General features: G+C 42.0%; 1 protein-coding gene across 1 annotated transcript in view; it reads left to right on the top strand.

Annotated features, from left to right (window-relative positions):
* The window catches only part of ELOVL4 (ELOVL fatty acid elongase 4), a 47,901-nt gene that overhangs the window by 11,795 nt on the left and 8,989 nt on the right, over nt 1–27,117 (top strand). The window contains exons 2-3 of the mRNA XM_033143289.1: nt 12,693–12,880; nt 19,420–19,500. Of these exons, the coding sequence (XP_032999180.1) occupies nt 12,693–12,880; nt 19,420–19,500 (269 nt within the window). The remainder of the gene's footprint in view (nt 1–12,692; nt 12,881–19,419; nt 19,501–27,117) is intronic.

Here is a 27,117-nt window from a genome sequence, read left to right as displayed (position 1 = left end):
GGTGTGTGTCAGCGGTTTTCATTTTGACTGTGTTTGTTCAGGATTTAGTTGGAACCACATTTTGGTTGTTGTGGTTGTTGTTCCAGTACAATTGTTAACTTAGTACATTAAAGCTAGGAAGCTGTTGATTCTGCCAATGACTGTTTTTTTTTTTTTGAATGTTTGCTGTGCTTCACTTGGAGCTGGCTTGTTTTCACTAGTCATAGGTACCTAAGTTTAACCACAGCTTGTGGTTTAAATGACACACTACAACAGAAGCAGAAGCTTCCAGTCTCCTTGATGTTGTGCCAGAGAAGGAATGGGGAGTAGCATAGTGTGAGATGGAAGGAAGGGCGGGCTCACCCCCTAATGCCAAACCAAAAGTGTGTGTACATACATGTGCAGAGACATATACATATATATGCCAGATGAAGTTAATTTTGAAGGCACCTGCAGAAGGGGGTGGATGGAAGCTAGGAATGGATTGATCACCACTCTTATTTCCTATCCATGCCAGTTTTGAATGTGTTCATTTATAGGTCTGTTTTGTCCCGCTTCCACATTAATCTGCAACATTTTATTTTTAAAGCTTGGCACAGAAATTGGTAGTTTAAATACATATATTGGAACACATTTTCTAACAAACTATGCCATTCTAAATGTATTTTCTCTCACTGTACACCAGGGCTTCCCAAACTTGGGTCTACAGCTGTTGTTGGACTACAACTCCTATCATCCCTAGCTAGCAGGACCAGTGGTGAGGGATGATGGGAGCTGTAGTCCAAAAAAGAGTTGGAGACCGAAGTTTGGGAAACCCTGATGTATACATTACTAAACATATTGCATATTAAAATACACATTTTGGGATTTCTTTGAGTTGAGAAGTGCAAAATCTGAAGGATAATGGCAGGGTGGGTGTCAGAAGCAAGTCAGCAATAACTCACAAGGTGTCAGTGAAATTAATTTTTTATTCAAAGAAACAAAACAGCTCAGACCTAGTGAGCACAGCAACTCTTCCCAGAAGATCTTACCCCAGTGAGGCAGTTGCGAGGACAGAAGGTTCCTGCCTTCCCACAGCAATCTAAGGCTCCTGTTCCCCCAGGTCCTTCCCAAGCAACCGGGGACTCTGACTCCTTGTCTGTCTCTGCTTTGCTCTCTTCATACCTTTGTGGGTTCTGGGAAACCAGGGGGAGGGAAACTGGCCACAGCAGGAGGTGGAGACCCCCTGGATTCTTCAGCAGCCTGCCTGATCTCTGCCTCTTGGGCCCCCTTCCACTTCTCCAGCCTCCACTTCTGCCTCTGATTCTGTACTGCTCTGTGCCACAGCCTCTTCCTGCTCACTAAACCTTGCTCTCTCTTCAGCTTCCGACACCTCCTCCTCCCAGTCTGTTCCCTCTGACCACTCATTGTTGTCCTACCACCACTCCCTGGGCTCTGAGCCTTCTCCGCTTGGGGGTTCCCCAGCTGGTGCCTCCTATCGCTCCTCTGCATCCAGCCAGTCCATCACAGATAACCGTATTCCAATATGCACATTAATCCAGGAGCTGCAGATCAAATAATCACTTTGAAATGCAGACCAAACAAAATTCCTGAGCATTCCTAGCAGAAGATGAGTTTCCTGCTCTCCTCAGCAGCTTAATGTGCCCTCTTTGTTAGAGAAAGCCCTTTTGTCCATTTCCCCCCCACAAGCTTCCCTTTTCCCTCAGCCGCCCACTCCTCAGCACAGTCCCCAGTCCTCATGGTGACCCTTTAGTTTAGATTAAACTCCCTGTCCTTTAGATACCAGCACACTGAATAAGTTTTGAACTGAATAAGTTCAAAAGTCATTTTCAGTAAACGTGTATGCTGGAATTGCAGTACTAAAATTGACATTCTGGTAAGGGAATGTCCCAACAGAATATTGTTAAATTAGGTGCAGTGATGAGCTTCTGCATTGCATTTGATTGACAGGCAGTTCTACAATTTTTTATGACAGGCATGCTTTCTACAATGAGTTGTTTGATTTAAGGGGAGTTGAGAATTTGTAGTGAAGCTTCACCCATGTTCTTCAATATAACGCCATGCCCATTTATTTGGAAGTTTAAGAACATATTCTTATAAACATTGTATGCCCGGTTACTTATAGGATGCTAGCTGGAGCCTTGTGAAATGTTTCGTTGCTGTTAAATACAAATGCTTGCGTGAGTCTTTAAATATATATATATGAATGAACAAACATGAATCATCTTGATTTCTTTGTCATTTTTAAAATTAGTGATAGACTGTCATGAGATAACAGAACCAATGGAGAGTGATAGAAGAATATCTGCAAAACACTCTTTATGCGCTATCATAACAAGATCATCAGATGTTTCAGTAATATCAGTCAGAACGTACTTTGTTTTTTTAAAAAAAATATTTATTAAATTTTATATAAACAATACAAACACACCAATACAAAACAATACAACGATAATAAACAAAAACAAAACTACAATAAAAACAAAAAACCTATGCTATCCTTAACATCTATCCTTAACATTGTATCCTGACTTCCTCCTGTCTCCACTTCCTCCATTTCTTGTGAATCATCTTTAGTAATTTCTTACCATCTTAAAATATCTTACTTTACTACAGAACATACTTTGGACTGAAATGTAATTTAAAATTGTTCTAATGGACAGGCCTACTCAAAGATTTTTTGAAAAGCCGTTACAGAGAAAAGTGCATCCTGGAAGGGCTATAAAGATTTGTTCACAGTGAATGTTTCCCTCTTAGTAATGCAATTGCAGACATCATAAGGAGCCATGCTGATTGGACGGAGGCATGTGCTAGATTGGCCCTGTAAGTGCCTTTGCTCTGAAAATAGCAGCCATCGCTATTAATACTTAGTAAGGCTTCCCAGATGAATTAACATGTAGTGGTTTATAGCTAAGGAATTAATTTGCTATCGGTATGAATATTTAACATTTAAAAATGCTGATGTAACTTAATATATGAGGAGCATTTACCAAGATCTATTACAGCTTTTTTAAAAAAAAAACACATTTTTTTTTCAAATTAAGTATGGCAGTAGAGATGAAAAAGACTCAGGTTGCAATTCACACTTACGATCCAGTACTTCCATATCATGTTGGTTTTAACTTGGAGGGTTATATGCATACTTAAACCCCGCCCAATGAGATGTGTGGGACTTTGGCTTGATTGTGCCCACTAATATTTCTTAATTTTTTACTTTTACTATATTGAGCACTGGAAGGTGAAACACAGTTTTCTCATAGGCCAAACTTACAATGCTTTGAAAATACGATTATGGGTTTCTAAAGCATTTTATTAAAATTTTGATACATTGACTACAAAATATATAGAACATTTACCAATGTGTTATTATTACACTGACTGTAAGAGTTAGTTTCCATTCATCCTTTGGCACATTGTGAAAATTAATGCTTGAACATACTTATTGTAGCTGGTATATTAGCCATACAACTTACTCATAGTCTACCGATGTAAGGAGAGCCGATATATCTCTAGACTTACATATGTGATTTGTTTTGAACCGTTTCCTAACAACGCAGCCATTTTGCTTGTGATCAAATTAGTACCTGGGTCTTAGGCTTTGAAAGACAAATGCATTAATCCACTGAACCACTCAGTCACTCCATCAGTGCTAATCAGGAAAAGGCATAGGCAATTGTCAAATGAAGCAAATATATGCATTTGACATCAGAAGTGGCTAATTTCTTAGTATATTGTAGCTGTGAACTTTTACAAATGCTCCTATGTCATCCAACCCGCCTTGTAAAATTTATAGTCATGTATTCTGTCCATTCAGCAGAGCAGAAAATAAAGATGTAAGAGTAATTCTGATTTTATCTCCTATAATTTAGGTTAAGAACAAATTTACTGGGCTGATGAGTGTTTGAATTAGTTCCTTTATGAGAAACATGAAACAAAGTGACAGATGCACATAACACAATAGCTTTTTGTAATCTTTGCTCATGTGTTTTAACCCACAAATGAAAATGCTTTGTTTTTCCCAAATCTGTTTTATTATAGAACAACTGATTTGGAAAAACAATTATCAGCTAATTTACAATTGTACTTGTATGACTGTAAGAGTTGTAAGAAAAGCTGGAAACAATTTGTGCCTTAAATAAAGCTTCCATATTGCAGTCCACCAATTACTAAATTTTATGCAAACTATCCCAAGGCCCTTTCAGAACATATTATTCTTCATTGGACAGTGTACTTTTAAGATTAAAAGATGAACTAAAATAGAGACCCATAAGTGGGGTCTTTCCTTGCCTTTTTGGAAGGGAAGACTACTAGGTTCTTTTAACTCCAATTGAAGACTGCAAAAAATATGAAATTTTACATTAATAGGACTTTTTCCTATGATGCAGTGACATGATCTGCTAGAGGATACCAGGCTGGGGTGAAACAAAGGTCACCATTAATAAGCATCATTTATTTTTGTGCCTAGGAATGTGCAGTGGCACTCCTGTGTGAGACAAGGGCCCAGACCCAGACTTTTAGACTATTGGCAGTTTCTGCAATATAACCTGTTGCATCCCTGATCTGTGTGACAGAAATAAAGCAGATTATCACAATAGATAGGCGAAAGGGAGGCATTGTTTAGTTTAAGTGTTGACTTGATACGCTCATGTGACACCTTGTGGAAGCAAAACTGAAATCTATATGTGACTATAAGGCATCTTCATGCAACTGAACACGGGATTTGTTCATTCTTGTTTTATGGAGCATCCATAAGATGTTGTCGTTCTGTGTTTTCACTGCACTTCTTCTGACTTTTGTGAGATTGTGGAAAATCTGACTTGAAAAGAAAAGAAAAACGGAACAGTAACATAATACCTATATATATATAGATAGATAGATAATTCATGACACCATCCCTACATCCTTGCTTAGGGTGCTTCAGATGGAGGCTTTATATTGCAGGGTTGTAAGGTCCTCTGTTCGTTGCTCATGAGTAAGCAGGCAAAACTCCGAGTTTCCTTTAAGAGTTTTATTGTGCAAACTATGTACAGTGCAGAGCTAATAAGTTCATGTCTGTATCAAGCATCATCAGAATCCGGGAATGGCCCCTTCCGGTTCTGACCCCAACAAAAGAACTTTGGTATACAGAAACCCCGCCTCCCAGCCTTTCGTTTCACCCCTCAACGCCTTTGGGGTGCCGGAAGCTGCGTGTCCCCTTCCTCGCCCCTTGAGCGAGAGGAGTGCAAGGTCTCTCCAGCATCCTCAGAGCCTCTTCCCTCCATACCCTGAAACCCATGTGCCTCCCCGCTGGAAGCCTCGCTGCTTCCTCTGCTGCCAGATGAGGTGCTGCTGGTCAGGTGGGGCCGGGGCTCTCTGTAGCATCCCGAGAGCCCTTCCACCACCTTGCGCTGCGCCGGGGACAGTTCCCTGACAAGGTCATTGAGATATTAAAGAATGGGTTGTTGGAAGCATGTCAGATTTCCCTGGGAAAGGGGAAATCCTAATTAAATGGGGTAGGATTGAATATGGGCTGGCATTTTAATACTGATGATGTCATGTGGCATGCTGCAATGAATTTGCATACATAAGGAGCACCTGTCCCACAATAAATACCTGCCTTGAAGCACCCTTAGAGGCTTGGGTTTTGTTGTTGTTGTTGTTGTATTCAGTGATACATCAGGCAGATTAACCCATAGGCACTCCTTTCCAACCCAGGGACATTTTGTCACCCATTTTGGATAGCGTTTATGGTTAATCTTTTACTTAGCGCTAAACAAAAAAGGCATTGGTATCAAAGGTGAAATTGACCTTTAAGACTTTAGTCTTAAAATGCTTATATGGGGTTATGTCCCACTAGGGAAATAAAATGGAACCTGCTTCTGAGTAAACATATATTGGGTTGCACTTCCATAGGGACTGCCATTTTTCACCATCCTTCTCCCCAATTATTCTCTGCTATTTCTTATGGCTTTTTGCTGCCGTGTGCAGCCTAAAGGACTATACTACTAAGACTGCACATCGAGCTCTTATTTCTTTTCGAAACTTATTTATTCTGTTTTTATATTATTTGTTTGTTTGTTTTTATTTAACAAAATTTATATACTGCTTGATTGTAAAGAACCTCTGAGTGGTTGCCAGAAAAAAGTAAAAACTTAAAATTATCAGTAAAAACAGTTAACAACAGATATTTGAAAACATTCAAAAGATAGTTAAAATCAACAGTAAAACTAAGAAGAGATTTAAAAAAACGTGTCAACATTTCACATGTCTGGATAGGCTTGCCTAAACAAAAATATTTGTTTATATTTTTGATATATTTTGTTGATATAGCAAGGGCGCCTACCTGATGTGAATAGGCAAAGGAGATCTTACCTTTCTTCCATCACGGGATTCAAAAACAGTGGGGTTTTTTTTTAATGTATGAAGGGAGAATGAGGCAAGGCCACAAGGCAGTGAGGCCTATATTTATTTGCCTCTGGGGAGAAAAGGAATAAAGCAGAAAGACTTTGAGCCACGGAAAAGGAGGTGGTTGGTTGAACCTCACTTCAGGATCCTTAGGACTGATTTAAATAATGGAAACAGTTTGTGATGTTCCTGTGGAGAAGTTGCAGCCGTGTTGAGAACAGGACTCAGAAGAATGGTAGAGGAATGTGCTTAGCCTAGCAGCAATAGCCTCAACAGAAAGTATATGCAGAAAGTATCTTCCCCACAGGGAAGGTTGCTTATTTTATGAGGAAACCTTGCAACATTTCTGCCTTAATACCATAAAGTAGCAATCGCAACTAGGACTTGCTACATAGGTAAGACTTGCCCATAGTTTCCAGTTAGTTCCTACAGAGTTTTATGGCAAACCACACCCAGGGAGGGAAGTTTCTGTTACTGATCAGATACCTTTCTTTTTATTAGAGACTGGCCATGCACATTAGCCTACATACAGTGCCGCTTGATAGGATTTTTGTGATACATTGTGATATATTTCTTACAAGCGCAGAGTTAACAGGACTATGATTGCAACAACAACAAAAATTGAATATTAATATAAAACAGGGCAGGAATCTACTCAGTTTGCTCTCTAAAACTAAGTGATGCAAGATAACAGCCTATAAATTTAGGCGCTGATTTAGAAAAAACGTTCTATTGCAAGAAAAGTATTATGCACTTGGAAAAGTGTTGACAGGTTCCTCAAAGTTCTCACTATAGCCTTTTGCCTCTGTTGTTTCAATGTTTCTCTACAGTTTAATTTAAAATAACTTTTTTTAAAAAAGTATTGATATGTTTCTATGCTAGATATAATCATTGCAATCAAACTTTTAAAAGGTGTTGGATATAGTAGCTGATATGATATGGAACAGAAATGTGAAATTATGTAGTGCTATCATTTTTACAACTGTGGTTCTGCTGGACCAGAACAATTTGTAAGTTTCTGGTTCTTCTTAAGTTGTTTTGGCTCATTGTCTGGGATAATGATGGAATGCTTCCTTGTAATGTGTGTTTTTCAAAGCTTTATGTCCACTGAATATTAATTTATCTTTGTTTGGTTTCTTGGTCCCGTCCCCCCCGACAGTCTTATTTAAAAATTGAAATTAACTTGGAATTTGTACACTTTGCTGGGTGTTGCCTCTTGGTCTTGCATGTCTAAATATCCCCACACTTAAGCTTAAATGATCTGACAAGGGCTTGAAAATCAGAAATTTGTTAAGGAATCTAAGTCTATTTGAGTGAGGAGAAGGGTGAGCCATCTGTTGCTCTTTGCACTTCACATCATGATTTTTGTGTGCAAAGAGCTTCAACCTTGTCTAATGGGACAAGAGAGATAGGCATTAAAAAAAGAGGAGCACAGTACAGCACAGTACAGCACTGTGAACTGTGAATGCACATTGTCCTCTTAAAAAAAAAAGAATATATTTGTGTGTCAGTAGCATAGCTTTGAATGAAACACTGCTATGCTTCAGATACTGTAGGACTTCTTGGCTACAGCCACATTGTCCAATCCTTCCTCCTGTAGGGGGACTGAAGAGCCCTGCAGACACTTGTCTGAGGAAGGAGGAGGTTGTCCTGCTCAGCAATAGAAAGTGGAAGGAGGTAGCAGAGGCAGCACATGGAGCAGTCTAGCAAAGCACCTCCTCCTGTGGTCTGGCAGAAAGTATTGTTGCATGCACCCCAATCCCTGGCAGTGGCAGATTCATGGGCGGCAGCACACACCTCAGGTTTGGTTTCCTTGGAATGAAGGTCTCTGAAGACGGTGGTGTCTTTGTGCAATTTGTTTTTTTTTTTATTTCTACATATTTGTATCATGCTGTAATGGCAGTCTTTACTGCTAGGGGGCACATGAGGCACATGAACTGAGCCAAAACTTGGAATCTGACTTGCAGGAATCCACCTCAGAGCTCAAATGGGTCTCCTCAGGAGAAGGACGGGAAAGGGGAGGTGCTGTCATTACCTGCTGAGGGGGGACTCTTCTCCCTCCCTCCCTTACTCCCTGGCACCAAGGGAGGTTTTCTTGGCAGGGGAGGGAGAGAAAGAAAAAAAATGAAAGAGAAAAAGGGAGAGGGGGAATTTTGTTGTCCTTTTGCAGGGGGAGAGAGTGGTCTTTGGGTTGATGGGGAGATGCCTCATTGTCCTTTTGGCGGGAAGCTGGGGATGGGGGAGACGGTATGTGGAAGTTGGGGGGAGATATGGTGACTTTTTATAGGTTCAGAAGCTGAGGAAGGAAGATCACACTGTGGTCTTGGAGAGGGAAACAGAAGAATGGAGAAGGGAGATGGACCTGAGGGGAAACTAAGGCAGACGAATGGGGGATATTTTGGTTGTGGATAGGGAAACTGAGGCAAGAAGAAAGGGTTGGTGAGTAGAGTGAGCAGGGGGTCACCCTGTATTACACATATATATTCAAGCCGAGCATCAGTTGGAAGAGCCCACAACATTAACACTCCCACAGTTCTTGCTCCACCATTGGGGGCCCTCCAAAGCCATGGCTTTGAATTCAGCACAGAGATCAAGCCAAGCCTCTGTGTCTCTCCCAGCCCGTTTCAATACAAGTCTGGTCTGTTGTTCTCTTGGTGAGACACTTGCTGATGATGCCGCCCACTGCTGATGTAGGGGGCAAGGCCTGCCCTCTTTAGCCCACCTTCTGGAAGCTTCTTCAGCTGGTAGTTTCTGTGTGGCAACCAATCACCTGTATATTCACACAAAAAGCTACTTAACAGACTTGGCTGGATGCCTTCACTTGACAAAAAGACTGGTTTCGCCACTTCAGCAGCCTCTTTCATTATTATTACTATTATTAGACATAATCCCATTTTACAGCTGTAAACCCACAAACTGGGAGGGGAACAACCAAAGATAACATCTATACCAACCTTCCAGCCATAATACTATTCCCCTGCCCCCTCAACTGCTGCCTCTTGTCTGTTAATGCTGGGGCGAGTGGAATGTCTCTTCTCATCTCAGGCAGGTAACACTGGGGCAATTTATTCTGCAACAAGAGGAAAGAGTGGAGGAGTTAGCAATGCTCAGCCAGTGTCTGTATTACTACTGTTCAGTTTGATTGCTGTACTACAAACATATGCCTGTTCAAAAGCACATTCAGTGTGCATTATTTCAATATGGATCTATCCAAGCTTTTGCAAGACAGATCTGGATGAAATCTTGAATTGTCCTGTTCCTGACCATTTTACCGTTCTAACTCGCAACCTACCAGAACCATTTACATTGCTGAATTTGTGTACACAAAATTAAAATATTTTAATATTATAAATTTTAAGCCACCTTAGTACCCTTAGCAGAAAAGTATATAAATTAGGGAGGTAAGAAGGCACCGCTTTCCATTCTCCCCCAGATTCACCACATGCGGCACTGCCTCTGTTCTGCTGCAGTTTGTCTTCCACACAAACGGCGCTATTTGTCTCATTGTTCACCATAGCAATATTATGCCATCTGTGTCATAACGTTATTCCACCCCATTCATTTTAGTGCGAAGGAAACACAATGTAAATGGAGAGAAAACGTGATCAATTATGTATTGCTTGCAGACTAAAAGCAACCACGCCAGTTGTTCACTGGATGGAGTTCCATTTTGGACACAGGCTGAATAAACAACCACTGGCAATTTCTGCTCCCGTTTTTGTCAGAAATGTCCACAATCCCTAATATAAATAAAATAAAGAAAGAAAAGGCACTCATTTATTTGCTTGCAGAAGCCAATAAACTAAAATAAAACCCGAGCTTTGCTGAAGGTCTCCATGGCATTCTGAATGCCTGTACTCTTTTTTTTTTCCATAGTGCATCAATTTTATTGCACTTGACACAGGTGCAATTACAGAACTTTAACTATTTAATTCAAGCATCAATTTGAGAAGGCGGAAGCAGATACATATCAGAAATAGGTGAAGACTAATTCATTCTAGGCCCCAAGGGACTGCTGGAGCAGACATACTGTTGTTCCTTCCTTTGCTTTGCATTTCTGTGGCCGGAGGGTGGGCTGTATTGATTTCCTTTTGTTTTTCCTTTTGTTTTATCATTTTGTATTTTCCTGTTGTGAACTGCTCTGGGATCTTTGGATGAAGGGGCGGTATGCAAATTTAATAAATAATAATAGTATTTTATGTCATTTTGTGCTGCTTGGGTTCCTACCCATGCCCACCCCACATCTCAGCGCTGCCTCATTAAAGCAGCTGTATCTTTTTCCTTACTGGATGCGATCAGCATGAATGTCCCTTTCTTTACTTTTAGTTTTAGAGTTATTAGCAAAATTTGTCATTTTTATAGCAAGTCCAATGCCCAAGCGTTGTTCCACAGCAGTTTTCTGTTTGTTCTTTCCTGCTGTTTTTCATGTTTCCCCATAGATTCCTCTTTTCTGTGAAAAGCCCAATGGACCATAAGTTGGGGGTGGAGATGGGGAGAGCAATGCACGTTGTTTGTGGTTTGAATTAGCTTTAGCTCAATTACTTGTACTCAGTGTTGTTTTTTCAGGGGGTACACTTTCTAGGAAAAAAATGTGCTGCTTGTACTACAGACAGCTGTTTGGTGTTTATGTTTGCTTGTTTTTCATAAAATAAACACATAAACACACACACATGACAGTCAGATAAGAAACAGCTAGTAGTTCACAACCGAGATATCTAGAAGCTCCTGCAGCCAATCGGAAGCCACGTCTTGGTTTGCTAAGGGTTTTGGGAGTCGAACGGAATCCCAGAATGGATTAAGTTCGAGAACTTTCAGCTTCCAAAAAATGTTCGCAAACCAGAATACTCACTTCCGGGTTTGCGGTGTTCAGGAGGCAATTTGTTCGGCAGCTAAGTCGTTTGAGAACCAAGGTACGACTATACCTACTTCTAGAAGGCACTGCCTGCCTTCAGCTATCTGGAGATGATTCACTTTGAATGATGCCTACCCTTCCTCTGTCCTAGGGGCATGGTGGGGAGCGAGTGTGCGCCTTCCCTCCCCACAGTCCCAGCGAGACTGTCCCAGTGCCCATGAGGGGATTGCACACTTGACATGCATAAACTCTAATGTGCATGGGCCTCGATCACGTGGTGGATTGACATAATGGATTTTATATGTTGTTGTTCAGTCGTTCAGTCGTGTCCAACTCTTCGTGACCCCATGGACCAGAGCACGCCAGGCACGCCTATCCTTCACTGCCTCTCGCAGTTTGGCCAAACTCATGTTAGTAGCTTCGAGAACACTGTCCAACCATCTCATCCTCTGTCGTCCCCTTCTCCTTGTGCCCTCCATCTTTCCCAACATCAGGGTCTTTTCTAGGGAGTCTTCTCTTCTCATGAGGTGGCCAAAGTACTGAAGCCTCAACTTCAGGATCTGTCCTTCTAGTGAGCACTCAGGGCTGATTTCTTTGAGAATGGATAGGTTTGATCTTCTTGCAGTCCATGGGACTCTCAAGAGTCTCCTCCAGCACCATATACCTAGGCCCCATTTAAATGATCTTACATATCTTACAGGTACCGACAAAACATTTTACAGATACCACAGCTATATTTAAAAAAAACTATCAGCAGAATCAAAGTTAAGGATTAAGATGTGAAAGGTAACTGCCCTCCACCACCCTGTGGGCAGCCAGGGATTTCAGAGGAGGGATCTGTGGGTGAAGAAAGAAGGCACACTCTTGCTTCCTACCATGTGCGTGGCCCATGTTGTGAAAATATACTTTATGCTGACTAGCACTAATCCTAAATATCAAGTATTCTTACTGTTCATTTTGACTGTGGGAAGCACAAGGCTGATGTTATCAAGCTGGAACTTTAAACAATGTAATTTACTTTACAACTGGTAATGGAAACAGAAAGCGTTTTAATGACTTGTTTGGCTTAATTGTATACAGTCATACCTCGGGTTACAGACGCTTCAGGTTGTGCGTTTTCGGGTTGTGCACCGCGCTGAACCAGGAAGTACTGGAACGGGTTACTTCTGGGTTTCGGTGCTTGCGCATATGCAGAAACACTAAATTGTGCTATGCGCATAAGCGCTGAATCGTGACCGCATGTGCGCAGACGCAGCGCTGTGGGTTGCGAATGCTGCGGGTTGCGAATGCACCTCCCGCACGGATCACATTCGCAACCCTAGCATCCACTGTATAGGCACATTTTTATCATAATGTTATACAAGATGTAACGCTTTGAGCCTGCAGTTATACCAATGAATCTTATTTAACTGAAAGCTTTTTGAAAATTTAAATGAGAAAGCATGTTCTCAATAATTTCTTGTCTGTTTTTCCCTAGACAAACGCGTTGATGACTGGCCCTTGATGCAGTCTCCATTTCCCACATTGGCTATAAGTACTCTTTACCTCCTCACTGTTTGGCTTGGTCCCAAATGGATGAAGACAAGGGAGCCTTTCCAGTTCCGCTCATTATTGATTTTTTACAACTTCGGAATGGTTCTACTTAACTTCTATATTTTCAAAGAGGTACCACTCTTTTTACATATATGATTTGCTATTTACAGTTTTGAATTTTGTATGGTTTTTATGTGTTGTGAAAAGCAAATGTATCTTCGGGTGTATTTGAATCAAACTGTTGATTAATGTTTTTTTGTTGTTGTTGTTCAGTCGTTCAGTCGTGTCCGACTCTTCGTGACCCCATGGACCAGAGTACGCCAGGCACGCCTATCCTTCACTGCCTCTCGCAGTTTGGCCAAACTCATGTTAGTAGCTTCAAGAACACTGTCCAACCATCTCATCCTCTGTCGTCCCCTTCTCCTTGTGCCCTCCATCTTTCCCAACATCAGGGTCTTTTCTAGGGAGTCTTCTCTTCTCATGAGGTGGCCAAAGTACTGGAGCCTCAACTTCAGGATCTGTCCTTCTAGTGAGTACTCAGGGCTGATTTCTTTGAGAATGGATAGGTTTGATCTTCTTGCAGTCCACGGGACTCTCAAGAGTCTCCTCCAGCACCATAATTCAAAAGCATCAATTCTACGGCGATCAGCCTTCTTGATGGTCCAGCTCTCACTTCCGTACATTACTACTGGGAAAACCATAGCTTTAACTATACGGACCTTTGTCGGCAAGGTGATGTCTTTGCTTTTTAAGATGCTGTCTAGGTTTGTCATTGCTTTTCTCCCAAGAAGCAGGCGTCTTCTGATTTCGTGACTGCTGTCACCATCTGCAGTGATCATGGAACCCAAGAAAGTGAAATCTCTCACTGCCTCCATTTCTTCCCCTTCTATTTGCCAGGAGGTGATGGGACCAGTGGCCATGATCTTAGTTTTTTTGATGTTGAGCTTCAGACCATATTTTGCGCTCTCCTCTTTCACCCTCATTAAAAGGCTCTTTAATTCTTCCTCACTTTCTGCCATCAAGGTTGTATCATCAGCATATCTGAGGTTGTTGATATTTTTTCCGGCAATCTTAATTCCGGTTGGGGATTCATCCAGTCCAGCCTTTCGCATGATGTATTCTGCATATAAGTTAAATAAGCAGGGAGACAATATACAACCTTGTCGTACTCCTTTCCCAATTTTGAACCAATCAGTTGTTCCATATCCAGTTCTAACTGTAGCTTCTTGTCCCACATAGAGATTTCTCAGGAGGCAAATGAGGTGATCCGGCACTCCCATTTCTTTAAGAACTTGCCATAGTTTGCTGTGGTCGACACAGTCAAATGCTTTTGCATAATCAATGAAGCAGAAGTAGATGTTTTTCTGGAACTCTCTGGCTTTCTCCATAATCCAGCGCATGTTTGCAATTTGGTCTCTGGTTCCTCTGCCCCTTCGAAATCCAGCTTGCACTTCTGGGAGTTCTCGGTCCACATACTGCTTAAGTCTGCCTTGTAGAATTTTAAGCATAACCTTGCTAGCGTGTGAAATGAGTGCAATTGTGCGGTAGTTGGAGCATTCTTTGGCACTGCCCTTCTTTGGGATTGGGATGTAGACTGATCTTCTCCAATCCTCTGGCCACTGCTGAGTTTTCCAAACTTGCTGGCATATTGAGTGCAGCACCTTAACAGCATCCTCTTTTAAAATTTTAAATAGTTCAGCTGGAATATCATCACTTCCACTGGCCTTGTTGTTAGCCAGGCTTTCTAAGGCCCATTTGACTTCACTCTCCAGGATGTCTGGCTCAAGGTCAGCAACCACATTTCCTGGGGTGTATGAGACCTCCATATCTTTCTGGTATAATTCCTCTGTGTATTCTTGCCACCTCTTCTTGATGTCTTCTGCTTCTGTTAGGTCCTTTCCACTTTTGTCCTTAATTGTGTTAATCTTTGTACGAAATGTTCCTTTCATATCTCCAATTTTCTTGAATAAATCTCTGGTTTTTCCCATTCTGTTATTTTCCTCTATTTCTTTGCATTGCTCGTTTAGAAAGGCCCTCTTGTCTCTCCTTGCTATTCTTTGGAAATCTGCATTCAATTTCCTGTATCTTTCACGATCTCCTTCGCATTTTGCTTGTCTTCTCTCCCCCGCTATTTGTAAGGCCTCATTGGTCAGCCACTTTGCTTTCTTGCATTTCTTTTTCATTGGGATGGTTTTCGTTGCTGTCTCCTGTATAATGTTACGAGCCTCCATCCACAGTTCTTCAGGTACTCTATCCATCAAATCTAAATCCTTGAACCTGTTCTTCACTTCAACTGTGTATTCATAAGGAATTTGATTTAGATTGAATCTTACTGGCCCAGTGGTTTTTCCTACTTTCTTCAGTTTAAGCTGGAATTTTGCTATAAGAAGCTGATGATCTGAGCCACAGTCAGCTCCAGGTCTTGTTTTTGCTGAGTGTATAGAGCTTCTCCATCTTTGGCTGCAGAGAATATAATCAATCTGATTTCGATGTTGCCCATCTGGTGATGTCCATGTGTAGAGTCGTCTCTTGTGTTGTTGGAAAAGAGTGTTTGTGATGACCAGCTTGTTCTCTTGACAGAACTCTATTAGCCTTTGCCCTGCTTCATTTTGATCTCCAAGGCCAAACTTGCCAGTTGTTCCTTTTATCTCTTGACTTCCTACTTTAGCATTCCAATCCCCTATAATGAGAAGAACATCCTTCTTTGGTGTCATTTCTATAAGGTGTTGTAAGTCTTCATAGAATTGATCAATTTCGGTTTCTTCAGCACTGGTAGTTGGTGCATAAACTTGGATTACTGTGATGTTAAAAGGACTGCCTTGGATTCGTATCGAGATCATTCTATCATTTTTGAAGTTGCATCCCAGTACAGCTTTCGCCACTCTTTTGTTGACTATGAGGGCCACTCCATTTCTTTTACGGGATTCCTGCCCACAGTAGTAGATATGATAGTCATCCGAACTGAATTCGCCCGTTCCTGTCCATTTTAGTTCACTGATGCCTAGGATGTCAATGTTTATTCTTGCCATCTCATTTTTTACCACATCCAGCTTACCAAGGTTCATGGTTCTTACATTCCAGGTTCCTATGCAATACTTTTCTTTACAGCATTGGACTTTCCTTTCGCTTCCAGGCATATCCGCAACTGAGCGTCCTTTCGGCTTTGGCCCAGCCGCTTCATCAGCTCTGGATCTACTTGTACTTGTCCTCCGCTCTTCCCCAGTAGCAAGTTGGACGCCTTCCGACCTGAGGGGCTCATCTTCCAGCGTCATATCTTTTATATGCCTGTTGTCTTTGTCCATGGAGTTTTCTTGGCAGGGATACTGGAGCGGCTTGCCAGTTCCTTCTCCAGGTGGATCACGTTTGGTCCAAACTCTCCGCTATGACCTGTCCATCTTGACCTGTCCATAGCTTGCCTGAGTAATTCAAGCCCCTTCGCCACGACAAGGCAGTGATCCATGAAGGGGGCAGTGATCCATTACTCTTCATAAATTCTTTGATTTGCCACAATATGCCTTTGGGATCATTACACTGGCTTTTGTTTTTGTCTCGGTGTGTGATTTAACACTGGAATAATTTGATTTTGTATACATTAGGTTCTGCTGAAGGTTGCATTCATAAAGGCTAAGAAACTGAGTGGCAAACTATGCCACAATGTCAAATCAGGAGAATAAATAGCTCTACAAATTCTTTAAAGATGGCTGTCTGGGGTGCAGGCAGAGCACTTATCTCTTGTCCTCAGTATTGAGCACCACAGTGCTAGGATTGGGAGACTGAGCCTTGGTAAAGGACCCCTGACAGTTAAGTCCAGTCGCAGACGACTCTGGGGTTGCGGCACTCATCTCGCTTTACAGGCCGAGGGAACCGGTGTTTGTCTGCAGACAGTTTTTCCGGGTCATGTGGCCAGCATGACTAAGCCGCTTCTGGCGCAACGGAACACCGAAACCAGAGCAGTGCACGGAAACGCCTGAGGCTACACTACATATAAATTTGTAATACAGTGGTGCCCCGCAAGATGAATGCCTTGCTAGACGAAAAACTCGCTAGACGAAGGCATTCGTCTTGCGGAAGGCTGCCCCGCTAGATGAAAAAGTCTATGGGGCTGCCTCGCAAGACGAAAAATTTTCGTCTTTTTTTTTCGTTTAGCGAAAGCGCGGCTGTCATTGCCGCTTCGCTAGACGAAAAAACCGCAATACGAAATAATTCGTAGAACGAATTATTTTCGTCTTGCGGGGCACCACTGTAGCATTGGAGATAAAATGGTGCCCTTCGGCACCTCATAGCGTAACTGCCAATGCCAAAGCAATCTCCCAATGCTGTTCTCTGGACTCAGTCCCATAGGTAAGACCAGAACCACTGTACACAGTGACTCCAGTTCCCATTTCATAGAGGTACTGAAAGCTGCAAGAGAGATCAAGAAGCAGGAGCATGGTCTCTGTAAAGGTTATCCATCAGGGCCACCAAGGCAGACTCAGTCCTAGGCCTGAAACCAGATTTGCCTGAATCTAAATAATTGTTTTAGAAAATATAAAGAATGCATTAATAATGATCTAAGATGCAGAGAGAGATTCGCTTTGATTTAGAGAATGATGAGCACGATAGAAGGTTGCACTTGCAGAATAACCTTTATAGTAGGATAGGAAAGCTGAAAAAAATTCATATCAGGCAACCAATGTGCCCCTTTGGTTTCAGATAGTACATGGGAAGATGAGTCTAAAAAGCCCGGGACACAAATTCTCATAGCCCTCTAGTGGCTATGGTGGCTCATTTACCAGAAGTAATGCACTGTGGACGCTCAGGTTGCGAACGTGATCCGTGCGGGAGGCACGTTTGCAACCCGCAGCACCGCGTCTGCACACGCGCGGGTTTGTGATCCGGCGCTTCTGCGCATGCGCAAAGTGCAATTTAGTGCTTCTGCGCATGCGCGAGCACCGAAACCCAGAAGTAACCCATTCTGGTACTTCTGGGTTCAGCGCGTTGTGCAACCTGAGGCAGCCATAACCCAAGGTATGATTGTATTTAGTGTTAACCCTGGAAGTGTGTACTTCATTCTGACCAAACTAAGCCTTCTAGAACAAGTGCCTCCTGCATCCCAGGCTTTTTAGACTTGTCCACCCATGTACTGTCTAAAACCAAAGGGGCGCATTGATTGCCAGGTGTGAAATATATTGGCATTGTTTGCAGCTCTCCTACCCCCACCATTTAGCTCTGGGAGGACTCTCCCTCTTCCTTAGACTTTCCATCTTGCTGCACTGCTCAGTTGAGTGTTCTGTATGCTTGTCCTAACACCTGGTACATGGTGGGCTAAATTGGTGACATACATACTTTAAAGCGATTTTTAACAGTTGAAATTAACAAGACAACTGTTTGATAGGACTGTGAATCCCAATTTAATTTTCTTCTCCTCGAGATCATTATTGTAATACTGTACCTTCAGAAAATTAAATTGAAATGAAGTATTTCAATAGCCATTATCTTTATCTTGGAGATTATCTCGAATGGGAGAAATTCTTTTTTAGGCTAGTTTTCAAAAGTCAGTTCTACAAATCCTGTTCAAAACTGTATTCAGCGCTGTTGCAGTTCAATGATGAAGCAGAGAAATTTTGTAAATATAATCCCATCTGTTAATATTGGGTACAGAACCATAATCAAACACATCATCCTTCCAAAAGAAAAGCCAAATGGTTTTATGGTCCAGCTGAGTTAAGATTATATCCTGCCCTGTATGGGAGCACTCTAAATTATGCCCAGTCTATAAGCCACTTGTGAAAGTTTTATTTAAGCAAACTTGAATTGGAGATACTAAATAGCTAGCCAGTAATGGAAGACTGATGTCTTCAGAATTTCTATTTATTTTGGGGGTTGTTTTGTTGTTTTGTAGGCTTGGAGTTAGTTGACTGTAGTTTGATGCCTGAATGAGGGACGCTGTGAAACAAGAAGCTGATTTTTTAAATTTGCCTTTTTGATTTGCACATAAAGGCCACAGGCCAGAACCCTGCCCTTCTGAAGAAGAAGGGGTGGAGTAGCTTCTTATGAGACTCCAGTATGAATGATCCTTAACACCTGCAATGCCACCCTCATGCCTAGTGCTTGACAAACCAATCACTTAAAGGCAAGACTGCACCTCACCTTGGGACACTAAGCTGCCTAGGCTTGCCTAGGCCCAGTGAACAGCTCTCATCCTGCTTTTGTTGATTGATATGGATGCTAGGGACATGGAGAAGGAACAGGTTGCTGTAGGCTGTAAGGCGAGGTGAGTGAGGGCCTCAGTTGGAAGTGAATAGCCACATCACACTGGATATGAGACTTTGGACAGATCCATACCACACATTTAAAAGCTCATGGCTTTCCCCAAAGAACCCTGGGAACTCTCGTTTGTTAAGGGGGCTGGGAGCTGTAGCTCTGTGAGGGGGAACTAATAATTCCCAGGATTCCTTGGAAGAATCAGGGGGTTTAAATGTGCATTGAATGGGATTTAAATGTGGATCTGTCCTGCAATAAGAAAGAACATAGGGGTGGTTAAACTGCAGGCCTTTTAAAAGACACTGTGACCCCCTCCTCTTTGTGCCAATTTGTAAAGAAATATTTATTTAAATTAAAGAAGTGATTGCTTTCATGAATAATCATTAACAAGCCTATGAAACATTAATTTGTGGATTTAACATTTTCAGCTACTTTTGGCATCAAAAGCTCGAGGATACAGCTATATCTGTCAAAGTGTGGATTATTCAGATAACGAATATGAAGTCAGGGTGAGTAGTAACTTCTTATGTCAGTTGTGAAGTCTGCCATTTATAACTCAGCTTTTGAATGATTAGCATACTGTGCCAATTTTCTGCTACTAGTTCTTTTTCTGTTGAGAACAAACTATTCCTGATACAAAACAGTCACAAAACACTTTTTAAAGGACCATATTACGTTTTACACAAAAAGTGCAGTCAATCTAGATTGGAGCCCTTTGCCAGTTTCCCACCAAAAATAATATCTCACACTTGTAAACAGCAGCTTTGAAGAGGAGAGGAACAGCAACTCAGGGGACAATTTTCAGTGGGGCTCTGGATGTGGGCCTTGATTACCGAGACTGGGCCTCTCATGGCTACTCTTCCATGGGAATAACACTGTCTTGCTTAAGCATGCTAACATGTCGTTTCACCCAAAAATTCATGGCTTGTTGGTTTGTTTTGCTTAAAATTGTGATACAATATCTTAGGCATACCAATCATTCTCTATATTTCCAATTCAAGTCATCCCATGCTTGCAGAGAAAAAGCCAAAAGGACACAATTTACATACAAGAAGAAAGATTCAGCAAACTTAAGTTAAGTCTGAGGTTTGCCGATCCTCCAAAAAATCTTTAGGAGGGGGAAATCCCAAATGGGTAAACTCAAAAACAGCTAGGATGAACTAAACAGATGAACTAAATGGGATTTGCTTTCTCCACTGTGTTTTTGTTTGGGGGCACCAATTCTGTAGTGTTAGATAGTTGCCTGTTGGTCGGACACTGAGCAGTATGTTTGAGTGTCTCAGTCTGGCATTGAAAAACTCCGCCACCCCGAAATCCTTCGTAGTTGCTTCTGCTTCTTGAGAGGGGGATTTCTCGCTTGCTCTCCCTGCACACCTGTTCCCCTTCCTGCCTGGCTTCTCTGCCTCTTCTCTGAGCAAGAGGGTTTGATGCTGGTGCATGATGAGGCTGGTAGTGGCTTAGTGCCCAGAAACCTCCCCCCTGCTCAGCTCCTGCAGTGCAGGTTGATATCATAGCTGGATCCCTGCTAACTCAAACTAGTCTCAGAATATGGCTCTGCTGCTGCTCCCACTATGGAAGGGCCATAGCTCAGTGGCAGAGCATCTGCTTTGCATGCAAAAGGTTGCAGGTTCAGTCCCCAACATCTCCAGGAAACCTGTAGCTGCTATGTAGCTCTGCTGTTGCCTGTGGCAATAGAGGTGTGTTTGAGTTTGGCGTGGAGAAAACTGAAAAATTCAGTGCTGCAGCCAACACCTCTGCCCATTGCCCCACCCCTCCTTCTGGGTTGCTGTCGGCACCACATATGATCAAACACAATAATTGATTATTATTACCTTTAGGGGTGTGGTTGTGTATGATGTTAACGATAATGACAAATTACAGGTGTATCATGTAGCTCTTGGTTGCTTATAACAGTGAGTGTTTGTGCACCCAATTAAATATGCTAAGCTTAGTTATTGTTCTTGCATTTAGCAGACACTTGCTTTTTGGATGCACAAATTGCCAAGGCTCCATGGAGCAGTTTGTAGGGTCCCTGCTTCAGTTCAGGGCACCTTGTACAGCTCCAACTTCACCTTGGACAAGGCCAGAATCCTTCACTTTTGGCTAAGGAGTCATCACAGTCTTCTGCACACCCATAACACCTACTATAGATAAAAATCATATGACTACTTCATAGTAAGATGTCTTCATTGACAGTTGTACACTCCTAGCTGAGACACATTTACTTGCTAGTAAGTGCCAGCTCATGCTCGTCAGTGACCTCAGGGCAACTGTTTCTGGGTTACCAATTAATAGGGCCCAATTACCATTTATTTCTATACAATTCTTACGTCCTGGTTGCGATATGGAAGACGCTTTAGGTTGCTCCATAAGAAGCTCTCCCAGAGATGCAGATTCAGATAAAGCTTCAAATGCAAATATTGTTTCACACCTAAGATCAGATTCTGATAATTCGGGCATTTTTAATCTCACTTTTCCAACTCCGCTTTGTGTTTGTGTTGCTGCGGTGAAACTCTGCTGAACCATTGTAGGCAGCCAGTTTGGCTTCAATACTAAGTCACAGAACACAAGTGTGAATCTGATCTTTAAAAATAATAACCAAAATTCTGCATCTACAGCAAAATGGGCTGTGCTTTTGATGTAGATGTACAAAGAATTTCTGTACGTAGCCTCTTGTAAACTGATTTCCAGTTATTTGTGTGAATCCATGAGGGGCTGAAAGCTGGAAAACAGATTCAAAATGAGGAGTTCCAGTACGTACTTAGTTATTTATAAATTAACTGTATTGGCTTCTACCAACTGCATTGTATTACATTTAGGGAGGCAACATTTGAGTTTTGTTTCAGCATGTTTTGACGGACCTTAATTCCAGTTGCTATAACATGAAACTACTGATAAAATCATGGGATTTAGCAACAATAATTTACTTCCCTCCCTGAATCAAACTAATGACTAGAAGTTTCCTCTCTCCTGTTAATTCTATTATGTCATACACAGAAGCAGAATTTCCATTTGGCCTCAGTTCAGAAAAACACCTACACTCAAGCACAGATAGCTATCGTTGAGAAATACTATAGCCGCTGCTGCTATGCAACATTCATTAAGAATTAAAATGAAGAATCTCTCTGCGGCATTGAATAGTCTCCCATCGACCTTGCTCACACTTTAGAAAGGGTTTTAGGGAGTAGTAGACCAAAAATGGAACTATCTTTAGTATTTACATCACACAGCAAAGACTTCTGTGAACGCTGTAGGCTGAGGAACTTGTGAAGTTTTGATGTGTGTGTGTCATCTTTTGAGGCAGAAAGTTCACAATATTGGTGATGGTGCGAAATGTTCTATGGTGCTATATATTTGGATCAAGGAAGATGTTACTTGTATGCTAGGATCAAGGGTTATATTAATTGTATATTACAGATCTCTTCTGTTGTGTTTGTTTTTTAATATTGACTAAGTGTGATACATTTTTCTAACTAATTTTTTGCAAATATTGAAATAAGAACTTGGAAGCAAAGACTAGGAAATAAACATCCTTCTTTAATGTTTGTGTCGTGTGGCATTCTGACTCTAAAAGTTCAGCATCCTGCCTTATAATTAAGGCTGGTATTGTAATGCCCTGCCACAACCCAGCAGTGTTTCCTTGCCTGGTTCACACATAATGCTAAAGCTAAGCTTGAATAAGCAAGTCTGCTGGTGCACAGTTAGAAAAACACATCCACTTCGCTCCTCCTTTACTCCCGCCGGTGCCTCCCTGTCACTGGGAACCAACCCATAGACGCAAACCTAGGCTTGTGATTTATCTTCCCTAAACTACATTCAGTTAGCTAAGAACATGCCTTGGTTGCTTCTGATGGTTTGTTTGGAGCAAGACAAACCGGAAGCCCGTGTTTGCATGTAATGCTAAGCCAAACCATGGTTTAGCTCATGGTACTGCAGCAACAGCAGAAGCAAGGGAGGGTTGATGGCTGCAATTTGCTAATGGTGCCAACACACTCGCTTATTCACACTAAGCTATAGTTTGGCTTAGCATTAAGTGCAAACCAGGCCAATGTGCACACAAGCTCCCCCTTTGGAGAACACTTTCCCAACCATTTAAATGGAGGAAACCAATTTACACAGGCAAGTTACTAAAACTTTGCTTCTCTGTGCATAAAAGTGCTCTGTGATGATCATCTAGATCAAAGTGTACCTCTTTTCCTTAAAATGAAACAATAGAAAAGAAGTTGCGCTCTGCAAATTCTGCTTACTGGTAGATTGTACTTTATTATTTCCCCCCCTTTTGTCATTAGTCGTGCCCCCAGCCCCCTGGCAAACCCCACCACAAGCTATGTAGTACCCATGCAAAAAAGGCTAGTGCTGGCACTACTCAGGCATAGAACAAAGGAAGCAAAAACCTACTGTTAAAAGAACTCCCAGTGAAAGCAGTTATCACAAACGTGAAGTTGACTCTGAAGTGCAAGGTACGAAGACCAGGGACCTCTCACTGACCCTTTAATCGTAGTTGTTAATGTAATCTTTCTATGCCATCTGGTGTCTTAACAGACTTAGATTTTACATGTATCAATGCTTGCTGGGACAGGGGAATGGCTATACACATTTCTGATATAATTCTGATATTTAGAACATTTTAGGCATTTTAGAATGTGTTATTATGTCATTACTGTCTGTCAAACTAGCTTTTATTGGAAGTTTATAGCACAATTCAACAATTGTGTCCTACTTTTTTTTTTGCTGTTGTTTCCAACAATGCAACCTGCCTGCTCTTAACCTATTACCACAGTGTAATATATATGTAAACCTGTATGTTCTCATCTGTGTCAGTGATTGCCTCTCTGGCCTTGGGCAAACTTGCTAAATGCTTCATCCTCCCACCCCCCTCATATGAAAACTGAGATAATAATAGTTACATATATCCTCAGGCATAATGCTGGCTAAATTACTGTTTTTATTTCACTTTGAATCTCAGCAAAAAAAAAAAAACCACAAAAAAGTAAAGCAGATGACTTACAGCGGGGTAGTAAAAATAAAATCTGCATTTATTTAATGTTCTTGGACTGAAAGGTCACAAGGTGTATTTGTAGAGCTGTGGGAAATCTAGGAATAAGCAGTCATTGGGAATTTAAATTATTTGGAGCTGGAAAATTAAAGGGAGTCAGTGAAGTCTGTAGTCAGTTGCATTCCCATGTTAGGAGAAGAATTGTGCACCTGAATGGCGGAGTTCCAGACTTCGAACAGTGCTGAGCTTATTGACTATCAAGCAAAGGAACCAAATGCTATACACCATGAAGACCCTTTTAGAGAACAGTGCCTGTTTGATTTCCCTCACCATTTCTGTCTCCTAGCTGCAAAGTCCTTATGGAGGCAGATAGAATGTTGTGCATCTCATTTCTTTTTAATCACTCAGTTAGGAAATAACTGCTCTTCAGTTTTGGTTTGGCATTTCATTCTGGTCAGTGCGAAACCTTAGTGAGTTTGCTAATACAGAGAATGATTGATAGGTTTTGAGGTTTATGACTGAAGCAGTTAACCATGTTCTTTTGATCCTTATCAGGCATGCGGCCTGATCTGTTGATTTGAAAATAAGCTCCAGTGTACTCAATGGGGATTAAACCCATGGTGCAGGAATGGCAGCCTTAGGCACACTTAACTTTCTCTGGATAATTCCTCTAGGATATTAAGACTGCAGTCCTACTTGAACCAATTGGGACATCCTTCTGATTGAATTGTTATGCTCTCATCCTAAATGCACTTAAATTTTAGTCATTTCTGCTAAAACAAAGTGCGATTTCTCATATGGCCATGGTTTACATGTCACATTCAGGCATGTCCAAAGTCCGTTTCGGGGGGCCTAATCTAGACCGTCGGTAGGTTTAATCCAGCCCCTGTGGCAGTTTATTTCCCGGGGTAAAATCTTTAAAAAGCTCTACGAATTCAATCCTTTAAAAAGGTCAGAAACTTTGGTCAGCCCCAACGGCCCTTCACTTCATCAAATCTGGCCCTCTTTGAAAAAAGTTTGGACACCACAAACCATAGTTAAAATAAACAATGGTGCTGCTGAAATGGTGGGTGCTTTGCTCCTCCTCTGCTTCTGCTGTTACTTCGCAGGTGGGAAGGAAGCCATTGTCTGGCTTGCCATGTTCTCTGAACCCAGGCTCAAAGTTTGTTTTTCTTTAAACAAATCATAAGCAGAAGCCAGGGTTTGGTCTTCATTTACTGCTCATAGTTTGCTTTGGGGAAATGAAATAAAATGAAATAGTTTATTTAAATTATAGTTTAGATGACATGTGAACCCAGACCACAGCAATTGAAGTTTTCTACTCAAGCGGTATTTGTTTATAATTTTATTTAAGATATTTACATACCCCTGAAGAGAGTCTAGTCTCTACCCTGTCACACATTTTTACTCCAGATCCAGAAGGGCAAACAAAGGGCAAACGTTTCCAGATTTAATAGTATATTTTCAACTTATATACATATTAAAAATAATGTGGGTTCTACTTGTCACCTTGACATTTCCAGAGTTAGGTTTCTGAAGCATATTACAGTGGTTATAATTGCTCCTTCAGTCCACAGCAGGAGTGACTGAGGGAACAAAATTAATAAAAAGAAGCCAACATATTGACCTTAGCAAAGTCACCTAATTAAAAATACAGCTACAGTGGCACCTCGCAAGACGAATGCCTCGCTAGACAAAAAACTCGCTAGACGAAAGGCATTCACTAACGAAAGGGTGACTCGCAAGACAAATTTCCCTATGGGCGCGACTCGCAAGACAAAAAAATTTCGCCCCCCCCCGTCAAACCGCGCTTCCCCCGTCCGTGCTTCGCAAGACGAAATTTTCGCTAGACGACAGCACTCGCAGAACGAATTAATTTCATCTTGCGAGGCACCACTGTATATTGTATATTGAAGGGGCAGAGATTGCTATGTAAAAAAAAAACAGGGGCAGCTGTTGGGCCATCCACATAGTGCACATCATCAAATACACCTTGATATATAGATTAGGCTTGCCATATTTTTTTTTGACAAAGTTGTTGAACTTTGGCCAGGCCCTAATGCACCCCTTTCTCAGACACAGCCCCCCAGCTTACTTTCCCCTTTACTATACCCCACCCAGCTGCTCAGGCCTCCCACAGCCCTCAGAAATGTGTAGTGAGCCGCTGCCACCTTTCTCCCCCCCCCCCTCACAACCTCGAACTTACCACAGCCGGTTTTGTTCCTCTTCCTCACAGTTTGCTACCCTCGCTATCCAGGCTTATCCAGGTCTCATTTAAACTGTTTCCTGCACACACAACCCCCCCCCCCCGTTACCTGCCCAGCCCCCATCTCTGCCTTGACGGTGCTGCAGCTGGAAGGAGACGGTGGCCCTGAGCGGCTGCAGCCCTCCCCAGCAAAACAAGGAGGTGCCTGGCTGACAAGCCCAAACCAACACGACCACCTCAACCCTCTCGGGCGAGGGGGCCACACTAGCAGCTCCTGAGCACCCAGCTGCAGACCCTCTCTCACTGCCTCCGCTGCTGCGACTGAGCCACCCGCAGGACACCCCTGGCACAGTGTCCCTTTTTCAACACACTAGGGACAGCTAGGCTTTTGCATCGCCTTCCTCCATCCCCTGTCTCCTCACTCTGCCCCACCACCCCCCGGCCAAGGGAAATGACCTCTCATCACTTCCACTGCTGCTGGGTCACAACCTCCCCTGAATTTTTTTTTAACAGCGAAAAACCAGAAAACCGAAAATACCCGAGTTGCCATAAATTCAGGAAATTCTGGCGATCTTTAACATTTTTAAAAGTTCCCCCGGCGTCCAATTTCTGTACATGTCCGGTATATTTTGGACATATGTCAAACCTAATATAGATGTACTTTGAATGCAAGAACTCTGCATAACAGAGAAGGGAAAGGCATGCATTTCTGGAAAATCACTGCACAATCACCCACAATAGTATTTTTCGTAGGTAAGAGAAGCAATGATCATTCCTTTTAGGTTAGTTACGATTATATAGTAATAGTAAACGTTTGTAATATAAAAGTTACAAACTTTTATCCAAGGTTGCAAGTCTACTAAACAATTCTAAAGATCCATTTTTCAAGCTCAGGTTGTGTCACTCAGGTTCCTGTAAGAGCAG

The sequence above is a fragment of the Lacerta agilis genome, chromosome 3, assembly GCF_009819535.1.
Source record: "Lacerta agilis isolate rLacAgi1 chromosome 3, rLacAgi1.pri, whole genome shotgun sequence".
Lineage (NCBI taxonomy): Eukaryota > Metazoa > Chordata > Lepidosauria > Squamata > Lacertidae > Lacerta > Lacerta agilis.
Note: the sequence above shows the minus strand (reverse complement) of the source record. Positions and strands in the feature narration are given on the sequence as shown.